At 38.7% G+C, this 15,164-nt stretch overlaps 1 protein-coding gene and 1 long non-coding RNA gene across 25 annotated transcripts in view; one reads left to right on the forward strand and one right to left on the reverse strand.

The window, feature by feature from the left end:
• The window catches only part of ZNF521 (zinc finger protein 521), a 283,782-nt gene that overhangs the window by 131,318 nt on the left and 137,300 nt on the right, over window positions 1-15,164 (reverse strand). For 16 of the 23 annotated variants that reach the window (XM_083622860.1, XM_083622861.1, XM_083622849.1 and 13 more), the window contains one exon: window positions 15,075-15,159. In XM_083622860.1, coding sequence (XP_083478986.1) covers window positions 15,075-15,159 — 85 coding nt within the window. The remainder of the gene's footprint in view (window positions 1-15,074; window positions 15,160-15,164) is intronic. The other 7 variants (XM_083622862.1, XM_083622856.1, XM_083622853.1 and 4 more) reach the window with 1 other exon arrangement.
• LOC310766672 lies at window positions 7-15,121 on the forward strand. Of its 2 annotated transcripts, XR_014550338.1 has the most exons (4): window positions 7-718; window positions 855-922; window positions 9,403-9,497; window positions 15,014-15,121. It is a non-coding gene; the product is annotated as an uncharacterized lncRNA (long non-coding RNA). The 2 variants fall into 2 exon arrangements; XR_014550339.1 differs by lacking the exon at window positions 7-718 and having other exon boundaries at window positions 732-922.

Here is a 15,164-nt window from a genome sequence, read left to right on the forward strand (position 1 = left end):
AGTAGTCCTTTTATCAACAGTTTTGCCACAGAAATACACAAACATTTCAATGGCTCTTCATTAGCAAACAAATCAACAAGTGATATTTTAATGCATGACTTTATTCCATCTCTGTGGGGACCGTAGTTGAGAGTGTGATGTACAGTACAGAGAAAGGAATCATCAGCCACAATGTCCCAGGGCTCTATCCATTGAGGACTTCTCAGCCTCTGCTTAAAGAGTGCATTTAATTGACTGATAGACAGTAGCTTCTTTGTTCACAGAAGACAGCGAAGTAATGGCAGCTTGAAAATCGTACCATCTACAGGGTCTCCTGAGACTAGTAACAGGGGGATATGTGTCAGGAATAAATAAATAATCTAATTATTAAGCCACTTCCTGTCAAGTTAACTCCAATTTGTTGGCTTTTGAAGGCAACAAAACGAGGCATTTTTCCTCATTATGCTTCTCTTTTTATACCACTGGTAATCACAGGCGGATTAAAGGGTGCCTGATTGGTTTTTTTGTCAAGGAACTGAGAAGCAGCCAACAGTATAGAAAAACAGAGTTGGGGTTAGAAGAAATTTCATGCTTGTCTCCTTTCCAGCTCCCTAACAGCCCACACTGCTGCCCCATACAGTGCCGCCAGCTGTACAGCAAATGTGTACCCCTCCAACTGCGGCCTACCAGGCCACAAGCTCCATCCTGAGAGCTGTGAGATGCCTCACAATCTTGGCAGGTAGCTACTGCTGTCATAGGCATAAAATTCTAAAGGTGACCTACGAAACCCCGTTAGCTAACCAAATGCAGCAATATGAGCAGCTGAAGTTGAACACGCGCTCCCTCTCCCTCTCTGCCCTGTTTTTCTTCCATAGAAAGCATTTACTGGACCTCAGGAACAACAAGAAGCAATTTAAAAATTACCTGCAACACAAATATTAAGGCAGGTTTATTTTTTTTTGCCTTGAAAGAGAATTTGTTTGCATTTTCTAAAATATACATTCTGCATAATTAATTTTCAAAAGGACCCTGCAAAAATATGTCCTGGGAACCTGTAGTGTAAACAACTTGCAGGAAGGAAGGAACAAAGAGGAAAGCTGACTCAGTACCCTTGAATGTCTTGTAATAACTATGTCACCACACAGAACCCTGTTTATTGTAACTTTAGAGATTCTTGTACTACAGGTGCAACTTCCCTTAGACTACTCATTTACAGTAGTTAGTTACTTCAGTTAACTAAACATTTAAAAATAGAAAATGGAATCTGTACTTGTACAACAGATTGAATCAAGTGTATATAAAAGTACAAATGAAACAGTCATTTGAAAATGGTAATTGACTCCTAATGACAAAGATCCACAAACAATTTACTACCCTCTGATTTTAAGGGGGCTTCTGGAGTTAGTGGATTTGGAGGGTATCCTTAAAATGACCATAATTAATACTATGTGGGAATTTCTTTATTGTTTCTTTTTAAACAATGAGGGGTTGAAGTTTTTAGGTCTTCAAAAAACAAACAACCATAGCAGTTTTTTTAATATGTGGTAATTTTAGCCATGTATAAAAATGTGTTTTTTTACATCTTAAGCGTGGCATCCTGCTAAGTTGTACTAGTGTAGAGACATTGAAATCAATGGACTTAAATTAATCATGAGTAGCTGAATCTACTGATTTCAACATATCTGAGTATGACTTAGTCAGATACTGCCCTTGAAATGTTTCAGGTGCTTATAAATGGATTTTCATTTTATTTGTAGATAAAGGAATGATATATGTATTTTTATTAGTTTCATAGGCACTTTATATTTGTGCATATGAAGCAGACATGAGGATTTATTGACACATATCTCTGGAAGCATCAATGATAAATAGGTTAGATTCACAAATTATCTGTATTAACTAAAAGAAAATCGAGGAAAATGTATAAAGAGAAATTTGTTTGTTTTCAGCTTTTTTTCTTCCACTAGCATCAAGATTTCAGGTGAAATCAAAGCTGTCTATAAACAACAATTTTTTTACAAAATAATGCCTTTGATCCCTGGATCAGTTGCAAAGGTGGAAAAGACATTTTGATAATCAAAGTACATGCAAGAGTTCTCCTCCAGTAGGCAGTAAGAAAATAGGGCTTTCAGGGTGGCAAAAGATTTTAAAATGCAGAATGTAAAAAAAATAAAAAAATGGTGCTTGTCCTTTTTGAGCTCATTTTGCAATTATTTTTGGTTAAATTGTGCAGATAATTAAAACCTATTCATATTTACTGTCTGCTTCATTGGTACTCTGAATCTGCTTTTCAGTTACAGTCTGCAAATTCCCTCTTTGCACGAATTCATACTAGGCAGTAACACTTCATTTTACGTAAGTTTTATCTGATGTCCCCACACAGAGCTGCCAGCTGTACAGCAAATGTGCAGCTCGCAAACTGAGGCCTACTAGGCCACAGGCTCCATCCTGTGATCTGTTCGGCACCTTGCTGCCATTGGCAAGCGTTCCTTGCTATCAGTGCAACTGTCTCTCCACACTACACAGAACTTAGAATCATCTGATTATTAGAATTTGTGGTCCACATTCCATTTTATCCTTTATTTAATCTATCCCCAGATCACACATTTGTTTAAATGTTTTGGCTGGTTTACAAATCATGCAGCCATCTGCACAGTAGGTGTAACACCATTTTTTAGACAAAAGTTACATTGCAAATCAACAAAGATAAAGTCATTCAAAAGGCTTTGGTGTTTGTTATTCTGCCTGGTTTGCTTGGACCAACTATAAGAAATAAATAGAATTATCTGTAAATCGATGAACATCTATGAAAAACAACACCCAGCAGAACAGAGAGCTTGCTCCATTACCTACGTTAATATCATGACAGCTGAGGAGAGATGACCTGGCCCACTTCTCATCTCTCCTGTACAGATGGCTATTAAAGAGAAAGTATCCCTTTTGTATGGTCCATGTAGAAACCCTTTATGAGCTTTACAAATACGCCAGCATTGCCCACATGAGGGTAGCTTTCTGTTAGTATTAAACAAAGCAGATTTCATCTTCTTTTCTCCTCAGCTTCTTCTCACGAAATAAACCAAAAAGGAACCTAATTTAAAACCCAATCTTGAATTGTGGATTTTACACCTATATCCCTAATGTTACTATTACATTTTTGGAAACGTTATGCAAACAATTTGTATAAAAATGCAACACATAAGTAACTTTCCCATGTTAAAAGCAATATATAGAGTTTCCACTCTTTTACCTCAAACTCTATTGATTTAATCGGTACAGTATCCATTTTACCACTTTGTACCATAGTCAATTTATAAGTGGGCATAATCCAGTATATCGAAAAGTGTACATAACTGGCTGGTATAAAACAATCCTCTTTCCTTAGCACAGAATCTAACAAATGTGAATGTATACACACACGTGTTTTGTTTTATTTTAAATTCTGCAAGTTATATTATTTGGGAGCTAAGACACACTGAATAAAAATAGAGACTAAAGGCAGATAGAAATTTGTTACAGGCACTTAGAGACCACAGATGAAGACTAAGCTGGACCTAAGTGAGTCTAGCTCACTCAACACAGCTCCCCCCCCCATTCAGTCTAACCTGAAAAGCAAGGGAAACCTTGTCTGCACCGAACTGGAGAAATATATACCTGTATGTTGGTGTACTGAGGTTGAAAAAATGACTCCAGGTGGAAAGTGGAAGTTACTCCCTAGTCTCCTAGCTCTCTGTCCAGAAAGGGGAGTCTGCAACTCTTAGGATGATTTCTTCATCCTAAAAATTCATTCTTCCTGATGTCATAGGACAGACCCAAGTGGGGATGGATGGACCAGCCTAAGTCTCTTGCATGCTAGTTCTTCCTGTAACAAGCTTTCCTCTATGAAAGAAAGCACCTTTCCCTCATTCTGCTTCCACACCCTGCAAGCTTTTCCATCCCACAGGCCCTGTTTCCCATTCCTTTTTTCCACACCTGCTTTACCTATCCAAACCTTCAGCAACTGACCTCACCTTGCTTTTCTGAGTTACCATTTTGCCTTGCTCTTCGGGACCAAACAATATGTGTTCATGTTTTTTAAATGCATGTTTTCAGCTATAAAGCGGGGCTTGGTGGGTTACCATTCTATACTAAAAAGGACCGCACGGGATAGGGGAGCATATCTTGCTTTATATTTGCCAGGTCACTCTTGGATTCAGAGCCCAGGCTGGGAGAAACAGCTCAAAGCAGGAGAAAGTGGCAGTTTAAGGGGAGAGTAGGGTGTGTGTGTGTTTCACTCCTCTCCCTGGTATTTATTTTAGTCTACCCTACTTTATAGCTAAACAGGCAAGGGCATGATGGGTAAGCACATACCCATCGGTCCACCCGTCCATCAGGCCCCTCAGCCTAACCATGCAAAGATCCAGATTCTCTCTCTCTTCTCTCTCTAGTTACAGATAGGTAGCTTCTCTCTCTCTCTCTCTCTCTCTCTCTCTCTCTCTCTCTCTCTCTCTCTCTCTCTCTCCTAGCAGGCATGAAATCCCTCCAGTGAGTGACACCATGCGCGGCTGCAAAAATGAGCGCTTTTATTTGCCTTGTGAAAAAGCATGCCATGTCTGTTAAACATGGAGTGTGTTAGAAATGTGAAGGAAAGGAAACAAATCAAATACATATTTTTTAAAAAGTGTGATAATTGAATTTTATGTTTGACTAATCCCTTTCATGAAAGAAAACAGCAGAAGCAATTCAGCAATGTGAGAAGTTTGAGGACGGGGGGAGGCAGGGGGAGTAAGTATAACATACATGTAAGGATGTGGGAGGAATCTGTTCAGTCTGCTTTTCAGAGCAGACTGACCTGAATCAGAATGCAATTGTCAGTAGAATTATTCATTTCCCTGGATGCAGTGCACCCCAAAAGCTATATTTTGTATAAAGCAATGTATAAAATGCACGTTTTAGGGGAAATGCTTTGAAAAATGCATATTTAATGGTAAGAATAACTACAAGGTGCTTAAATTTTACATTTGGATTTTTCATGCATTCTTTTGGGAAATTGCCCGAAAACAGGCCAGGACAAACCTATGATTGAGCAAAACAAATTATACAGGGCCAGGAAAGAGCAGTGATGAACTGCAGTGGGAGAACTTTGGACTTGGTTTTTCAAAGAGATACATTGGGTCAAGGAGCTGGTTTCAGCTTTAAGTTTATCCATGGTTGATGATATTCACACATGGACCAATGAGTAGATAAGGAGACAAAATCATAAGCATATCTGTGTACATGTTCTCATTTGTGGGATACTGTTACACATTAATAGCTAATGAAAAATTTGCTCTTGGGATCCTAGAAGATGTTATACTTTCATCGTTATATTGTATTTTTATTCAACTGGTTTATCCAATAGGTGTCAAAAGTTATTTTGCTGTGTCATATGTCTACTGAATGCAAGACAGTAGAGACCCCAGATTATAGTATTTTTATATTGGCAGTGTCTTGAGCCATTGGCACAGTTCAGGAATAAAAAGAAACCATGGTTAACCCACCATGGTTTCCCCTTATAAGTTCAAGTTCATGCTGTTCCCTGACTCCTTCATTAACGCACATGAGCTCAAAATTTCTGCTCTCAATTTCAAATTAACCACAGGTCCCTACTACACTGAAACTCAGGGAGCTGTGTTTTGCTTAAATTATGGCTTGGAAAAATATATGGTTTGATATTCCACAGTTTGATAAACCACAGTTCCTTGAGTTTGGGCATCATGAGTAATTACAGTTAGGTCTAAAGTGCTGGCTAAAGCTTTCAGTCTCTTCTCGACACACATGAAGCAGGAGTATGAGACCCTGAGTCTCATATATGGTTGTTCTTGTAATGGGAAGCAATGCATTCCTGATATGTCTGAGCTCTGCCAATGAGTAACCAGGAAGGTCCCTATTGGAACCACTAGCGGGTCTTGAGTGATACACTGCTTACTTTTGCAAATTCTTAACTTCTTAAAAACATTAAGTATTTGCTGCCAAACGGGCTGTAGCTCCCACCGTATCTGAAAGCGCTCTAGCTACTTAATCTACAGTGGTATGGCAGAGTGATGGTACTCACTTGACCTCTGGCAAGCTCTGTTGCTGCTACTTACCAGGAGATAAAGGAGGGGGCCAGAGGAGGAAGCAAGGTCAGTATGGTGCAAATGCACCAGCAGACCCAATCCAGTGCTAGATTTAGACCTCGTCTCCCCCTCTGCATTGCCCTTGCCCTTCTACCTACTGGTAAGCAGCAGCAGCAACACAACCAATTGGAGGTCAGGGGCGTGTCACTGCTCCACCTTGCCAGCTGCTACTGATAAATTGGTATAAAATGATGTTTAGATTTTAGCTTACAACTTAAAACAAACATTAATGATTACACTGAAAAAATATTGATGGCCAAGTGAACATGCTATTAATGCAAATATTTTATATCTACTGATATAAATATAGACACACACAAATTAGTTATACAAAGGGAAGGAATGTGGAAGGGATGGGATAAAGTTATAAAAAAAGCTCAGTGTATCTCATCACCCAAACTTTCTCTTCATAATTTTTATTGCTATAGGACCATAGGTTGGTTTTGATAGTCAATACAAGCAGCAGAGAATCTCAAAGTCTGTGACTTCCCCATCCCCTTTTATCATTCCCTTTGTCAGTCTGATCAGCCCTCAGTTGTAAATGTGCTTCTCCGTTGTGCACAGCCAGCGGCTTGCAATTTTGCTGCCTGCATTTTATGAAACAGTTGTCTGTGGCTCTTTGGAGATTCATGTGCTGGCTACAATGCCAGCCTCCATGGTGCTGGAGCTTTCCTTCTGACTAAAAAAGGATAATTGGCAGTTGGTAATTATTGGTCAAAAATTATCAGACTGAAAAAAATTAAGCCTTCACAAAATAGTACCTGGCAATATCACTTTGCATTATCTGATGCCTAATAGGGCTTTATTCTGAGCACTTACAAAGCTGAACTTCAATTGTTGGTTCTCATAACTTTATATGGAAAGATTCCTTTCACTGCGTTAAAAAGGCAGGGGTTTGATTCTCAGCCATTTCATCTCAGCGTAGTAAGAAGAGAGGGCGTAAGAGGGAAGTTGTGGTGGTGGGGGGACATAAAGTAAAAGTCACTGATCTACCTTTTTCCAATAAAAAAAAAGCAGTTAAAAATAAACACTTCTGCCCAGGGGTCAGCAAACTTTTTCAGCAGGGGGTCAGTCCACTGTCCCTCAGACCTTGGGGGGGGGCGGACTATATTTCTTTTGGGGGGGAATGAACATATTCCTATAACCCACAAATAGCCCAGAGGTGCATTTTAAATAAAAGCACACATTCTACTCATGTAAACACGCCGATTCCCGGACCGTCCGTGGGCTGGATTTAGAAGGTGATTGGGCCGGATCTGGCCCCCAGGCCTTAGTTTGCCTACCCATGCTTCTGCCTATGCCTGAACTCTCACTTAGATGAAGCATCTTTTTTAAAAGAACAAAAAATAACAAAACTTTCTGCACAAATAGATAAATAACACTGGCTTGGAACCACAAGCAAAACTGAACAAATGGGAGTGTGCTTACTGAAAATTCAGGATATGGTAGGATTACTGCAGAACTGCAGCACTGATATTTTTACAGCATTCTTACATTAAAATGACTTTATATAAGCAGTATTGTGGCATTTCACTTTGAAAAATTACATGGAGTAAATATCATTGATTTAAATATGCTTATTTCTGTCTTGAAGTAACTTGAGTCATAGAACATGGAATAGTCTTCAAATCATATAAATCAATGGAACATGGGTGCAAGTAAGATTTGCATAAACTGCATGGGGAAAATACAGGCTAATTCGGAGTTCTGCATAACAGAAGAAGTTTAAGGGTTCCATTAAACTAAAGTCATATTGAGAGCAGACCCACTGAAATCAATGGACTTTTGTAATACAATGCAATACGATGCAATATATAAAATATAATTAAAATCACACAGCATCCAAAATGGTGCATTACAAATGCTGGCAGTGGTCTGCCAAGGGCCTCAGCGATGTTCAAGTGGTACATGGGGGAAAGTGTGGGAACCACTGGTCAACAGACAAGATACTGCATTTTCATTTTTTGGTGTCTTTTTGCTTCTAATGCCTGCTGAAATCATGGTTATTCATTCAGGCATTTACAAGATGTTGTGTACTTAGACGGAGTACTAAGATGTAGTTGGCTGTGTCTTAGAGGCTGTTGCTCTAATAATCTGTTTTATGTTATCCTGCTTTATTGTATGATTGCATTTATTCAACGCTTGTGATGGTTTTAAACTGTTTATTATACACCATCTTGAATAGAGTGGGCTAAATATTTTAAATAAAAATACACACACACAAACACACCAAAATAATTCTTCCATTAGTCACATTTTTGCCAACAAAAAATATTGCCTATCTTGTTTGAAAGAATAAAGCAGTTCACAGTATGCTGGGAAGATAATGCACTTGGATTTAAAGTGATTAAGCAGCACTGACTTCACATTAAAATCCAAATGCTACAGCTTAATTGTAGATTTTTTATTTGTACATAGCACTTTCTCCCAAGTTCTCAAAGGATTTCCCATACATTATCACAGTAAACGTTAAATTAAATCTTTACAGAAGGGCAGCATTATAACCCCATGTTACAGACAGTAGGGAGAGGTGCAGAGGCTGATGGAAATATGTTGCCCAAGGCCACCCAATGAGTACAGGACTGAGATGTATTTGAACTATGGGCCTCCAGTCGCTTACAGCCTGTGCTTCCTTGTTTTGGCTCCTTGGTAAGAGCCCAGGTGTTTTTCCATGAACACCTTCACCATGATTCTCAGCCCTTTCCTGAACAATTTCTCCAATGATCGTTTGATAAGTTGGCTATTTATCTCCTGAATGTTGGAAATTAGCATTATTTGCATTCTCTCCTGGTTCCAATTCTTCCATTCCTCTATGACACTATTTCCTTCTTTGCACTTATTGTTTATAAAACCTTTTTATCCTTATAACCTACCATTCCAAAATAAGCGTCCTCAAGGCAGCCATGCTATCTTCCCTTATTTCTCTGAGCTTGAAAAGGGAAACATTTTGTTTGTTCCCTGGAATGTAAGTCTCCTTTTTTTTTTTTTTTTTTTTTTTTTGCCCGTATGGGAACTGCACACCCTTAGGAGAACAAGTTGCATACATGGGTAGCAGTGTAGTGGAGGAAGATCAAAAGTTAAACCATAAAGAAAAAGAAATCTGAAAGGTTTGTTATGCCTCTGCATTTTTGTTATGCCATTGCACTATTCTATATATTATGACACAATGCAGAATGTGCTGTTTCTTCCTTTTAGATAATACTGTTATGCAAGGCCTTTGACATGGTGCTGCCCAACACAGGCAACCTGAATACTACAATGCTGTTGCATTTCATTTTTTATTTTTTAGCTTCTGCTGCCATTGACACTGCAGTAGCAGCAACATCACTGCCAGGCCTCCAGGGAGCATTTTAACAGCTGGTGGACAGAGGTGCCATTTTAAATGTAAGCCAATCTGGGCCCCCTAGATGTGAAGGCTGTTCACCACCTTCATTTATCCAAAATGCAAAGACACGTAATTCATTTATGTAGACAATGTATATAATTGATTGATTGATTGATTGAATTTATATCCCACCTTTTTCTCCAGTGAGCTCAAGGTGGCACACATGGTTCCCCCTCATCTTGTTTAATTCCCACAACAACCCTGTGAAGTATGTTAGACTGAGTCTCAGTGACTGGCCCAGGGTCACCCAGTGAGCTTCATGGCTGAGTAGGGACTTGAAACTTGGGTCTTCCAGGTCCTACTCTGACACTCTAACAACTAAATCACACTAACTCTTTTCTTATTTATACCACTTCTGATTTTGAAAGAAGTATCAACACTGTTGATTTCATATATCTTTGGGCTGAAGCATTACAGTTTGGGTAACTTAAAACAGCAGGTGGCCATTGCAGATGGACCTGAACTTGAGTCCTGTCAAGTTGTACTGCTGCCCACTCACTGCCAATATGAGGGGACAGTGGTAAGTGGAGTTATAGGCAGGTTCTGATGGTGATGAGTCTTCTGAGCCCTGGGTGCCCTCAACCAGTGCCCACCCTGTAAGACAGCTGGTGCAAGGTTTGCCATTATAACAGTCTTTTTTGAAAGGTTCTCTGGAAGGTTCTTCTACCTGGTTTGTTCCAAATTATGTTAAAGTCAGTCTTCTCAACCACTCTGCACCCCTCTTAAGCGATAACTCACATTCCCCATCTACCCTGTAGACCATTTGTGCTGACAGGTTACTTTGCCATGACTAAATAGAATGCTCATTAATATGTTGTACTTATGAGTCAGTGTAACAGAGTGACTAGATCACATATTTTGGATGTGGGAGATCCAGGTTCAAAACTCTGCTTATCTGAAAAAAAGCTCTTTGGACTTAGCATCAGACAGCCTAGAAGGTGGTTGTCAGGCAAGGCCTCTGATCTGAGGTCCTCGAAGGAGATGATACAAACCACATTACAAAAGAATAGTTTAGAGAACTAGTGGAAAGATTAACAAACAAACAAACAAACAAACAAACAAACAAACAAACAAACAAACACAGACTGAAGCCAGAAGTCTAGAAACTCTCAACTCTACATGGGTGTGACATGTCAGCAGCTCACTAAGTAATTAGGACGGCAATTTTTTAACCAGACACTTTGGGTTCCCCCTTCCGTTTCTTCTCACCATGCATCCACAATGCAGCTCCAGAGGGCTGCAGGACATTCTGCAGGGGTGAGGAGAGGAGGGGGAAGTTCCACTGAGGAAGCAGAATGGCAATGTTGGATGCAACCCATTGGCTTTTTCTTTCTCGTTTGTTGATATAAACTCTATTACCAGTGTGCTAAAATAACATTTATAGACCCCCTGATCCCAGAAACAATATATGGACTTGCCCGTTGTGTTTTCATTTACCTATATTAATATGACAGTATTGTGTGTCATACATATTAAATCACATATATCCCTCTTTTTCATTAGTTAATGTTTAGTGATAGACCTGTTGGCAGCACTCTTTTAATTCTAGTGTAATCTTGGTAACGTCCCAGAAATGTAAAATAATGTAAGGAAAGAAGAGCCAGTGGTGGGGGTGGAAAGGTAATGGTGGCAGAGAGCAAGCAAGCAAGCAAGCAAGCAAACAAACAAACAAACAAACAAACAAACAAACAAACAAACAGATAGATAGATAGTACCATGTGGAATGAGTCCCAGCATATAAAATCACTAAAAACTCATTTTCCTGTATTCAGGTTTTCATACACTCTCCAAAATAGAACTATTACAGGTTGTTAATTCTTCCACATCCTTCTTACTCAAGATGCAATATGAGTGTTTTTAATCAGGGATGCATCTCAAACACTGACATCCAGCATTACTTACAGTAAATACAGATTATCAAAGCATGTTCTGCAAATCACACAGTGCTTTGTGCGACAGAATCTCCCCCACCCTGCTTTCTGGAATGTTTTTATAGCAAGCCCACATAAATCTGTGTCACTATGGTTATGGCATGAAGCAATATCATGCATGACAATCAGCCAGGGGAAAGCACCTTTTTTCCATTCTATGTTATCAAACTTTTAAGACTATAAGGTATGTGGGGCCACTTTCAACATTAGCATTTTTTGTTTTCACAACTTACTCTTGCAATGAAAATCCTTACTGCTGGAAAAACATTTTAACTATGTCTACTCATCACATCTGGCTATGGCAAGAATCCTAAAAGTGCCTTAGCACACCAATTTCTAGCACATAGGCACAAATTTTCCTGAAGTTACAATGAGAGTGACTCCCATGAAAACAATTTGTAACAACAGAAGCAACTTCCAATGTTCACTCAATTGTTATTTACCCTCTATCAAATCACATTGCAATCTGGCCTGCTCTAGCTTTACCTGCTATAGAAGAAAACACCCTTGTTCTCTACCAAATGATTACAGGCAGGTGTAAAGTGGGTGGCAAGTAAACATACTCTAGGAGCCTGTCTGACATTCCAGAATAATCCCTTGCCCACACAAAGAAGTGACAAACCTCTCATTGTCAAATGTTCTTTATCTGTTGCTTGCTGAATACCTCATTAAAAATAACCAAACATTGAGATCCAGCTGAAAAAATGGGAAGAGTTGTCTCTGTGTGTTTATGATTCTTTTTGCAGCTCCCAACAAACTATTTTCAACTATAAGTTCTAACTATTTTCAGCTATAAATTGGTACTATTTTCATTCCAGTTGAAGTTTTCTAAATCATCCCCCCAAAATAACTATGTATAAGCGCAACGACTGGCAAAATGACTTCTGCTGCTTATTGTTCTGGTGCATTTCAGGAAGCAATGCCACAGAACAATGTTTCCTAGTCTTTTTGAGCTAAACTGATTATACTTTATGCACTCCCAAATCCAGTACCAGCCACGTGTACCAAACTAATGCTTTTAATTCTGTGCTACAACCTGCTGCTGCATGCAAGCAACTATGGGACACTAATTTAACACTGTTCATGAGTAGCAGGGAGAAGGTCGTGAAGGCCAAAGCTCAGAATGATATCAAACTTGTAAGAGAGGTTAAAAGTAATTTTTAAAGGTTTATTTGGCTATGTTTGAAGCAAGAGGAAGAAGAACCAGTAGAAGGTCCTCTACCTGGAGAAGACGGAGAAATGCTATTGGGTGACAGTGAGAAGGTGGAGCTGCTCACCACCTACTCTGCCTCTGTCTTCAGCCAAAACGAAAGCACAGCTCAACCTGGTGATAGCAGAATGAACGATGTAAAGAGGGAGCTGCAGCCCAAGATAGGAAATGAAGTGGTAAGGGAACAACCAGCTACTTTAAATGAATCAAATATCCAGGGCCTGATGAGCTACACCTAAGGGTGCTAAAGGAACTTGTGGATGTAAGCACCGAGCCACTGTCTATAACCTTTGAGAATTCTTGGAGAACAGATGAGGTCCCTGCAGACTGAAGGTAGGCAAATGTTGTCCCCATCTTCAAAAAGGGATGGGGGAGAAGACCCAGGTAACTACCGAATAGTCAGCTTGCCATCAATAACAGGGGAAAAAATCAGCTGAGAGTGAGCCATTGCTGCTACAACATCTGATAGGCCCAGCTCCACTACTACATTATTCATCGTCTCCATCCTGCTCCTTATTCTTTTAAAATCTACAAAATCATTTCTGCTAAGCTCTGTGCGTTTGCATTGCTTCTTTGCAGGATTTTCTGAAGCTTCTTGCCTTCCATTGTGTGGAATTTTGGCAAGAAAACACACTGAGCATGACAGGATTGTCCCTGACAATCATGCTGCATAAGAAGTGTTCATAACCCTGCTAAGGCTTATCCAGGAATGAAATTCTTGGTAATACAGCAGCAGTGGTTCCAGCTACTGGGTCACTGGGCCAACCTGAATGGGTCCTAATTTTAGCAAAGGTGAAGTAGGCCACCTCAAGCCTCTGACTTGGAGGCACATGGAAGAGGAGCAAACTGAAAGTTACGGTAGTTTATATCCAGTACACATCCTACTTACTGAAATTAAGGAGCATTACTAACAGGTCCATTAATTTAAGTGGGTTTATTCTGAGTATAACTGAGTTGGCTACTTTATTTATTATTAACTTTTTTATCATCATGTCATTTGGACTTCCTTGCACAAACACTAAATTCCTTTGGCCATCTCTCACTTATATTGCCAGTGCAATTGTTTTTTTAATGGATACACACATAATATGACTCATTCTTAATTCTATTTTGACTTCAGAACATTCATTTAAAAAAATTAAAGCTCACATTTAACTCCTGAAAACTTTACTTTTATGTATTGACACTATGATTCTAAGGTTTCTAAGATACTTTGGCTTCAATATGATTTACTCTCTAGTAAGCATGTTTAGGATGAAGCCAAAGTTGTTGTTTTTTTTAAAATTAAACTACAACAGCTGGAGAAGAAGCATATTAAATTAACCAACAACCTTTAATAAGTATGACAAAATTACATGAGAACATGTGTAAAAAATAGTTTAGAACATCAAGCCAGAAATTAAGTAACTTTTGTAAAACAGCTCAAAGGAAATAGGTTTTGAATAAATGAACATGCATTTATAGAGTTGTCTGCTGACATGAATCTCTCTACAAGAAGTTCCCATTTTTCTAAAATAATGAAACAAATACTGTAGTAGTACAAAGCCAATGATTCTAATGTCTGCACTTTGCCAAAGGAATTTCTTAGAAATAGGCAGTAACAAAAGGCAATATTGTTTTATTAGCAGGCAAAAGATGTGCTTGATAAATTTAATTGGCTTGCAGAACGCTTAGTGTTATTACTAAGTGGCAACTAAATTAAAAACATAAATATAGCCCAGGGGAATAAGCAAATAATGGCAAAATATGATGATTCAAAGAAAATGCTCAGTGCTTCATATGGTATTTCCTAACTTCAGCCATATTATATAAGCAAATTATCATTAGAAATTGTGACTGTAGACTCTAAATACTATCAATAACCGTGCTTGAGCTTTGACTCAATTAAATATATTATTTCATTTTGTAGAGAACCATTCTGGGTTGTTTTCAAGCTTTTAAATACTATGTATATCCCTGTTTTATGGCCATTTGAATTATTTACGCTTCTTCGTGACAAAACTCACAAATTCTGATGTTGGTACCAAGGTGCTTGAGCAGCACTCGGTAGTGTCATTAGCATAATAACTTCTGAAATTAAAACCTGTCTAAAACTCTGTGGAAAGCTAACAACCAGTTCATTAACCATTCCTGTTAGTTGTTTTCAATAATGCAAAAATGATTAGAAGTTTAATTTGTTAATCACCTGTGTTTTGACTGGCAGTAGTATATGAATCTCTGCAGAAGTCTAAACTAGCCCTTACAGAAAATAAAACATGCTAATGCTTTATTAGGCCTAATAATATTTTTTTTTTAAAAAAATATCTTATCACACCTGGGTAAATCATTGACGGTTGCACAATTAATTTCTCCTTAACTCTGTTTAAATTTACAGGCAATGAGAATACAGCTAGGAGAGTCTATCTATCATCAACAAGATTTAGTACTTCACTCACCAATCATGTGATTTGCAACATGAACCTGGATATCCCACTCATTGTAGAAAACCATCTGGCACTTGATGCACTGATAGGTCTTCTTCTAGA

The sequence above is a fragment of the Podarcis filfolensis genome (genome assembly GCF_964270895.1).
Source record: "Podarcis filfolensis genome assembly, chromosome: 7".
NCBI classification, from domain to species: Eukaryota; Metazoa; Chordata; class Lepidosauria; order Squamata; family Lacertidae; genus Podarcis; species Podarcis filfolensis.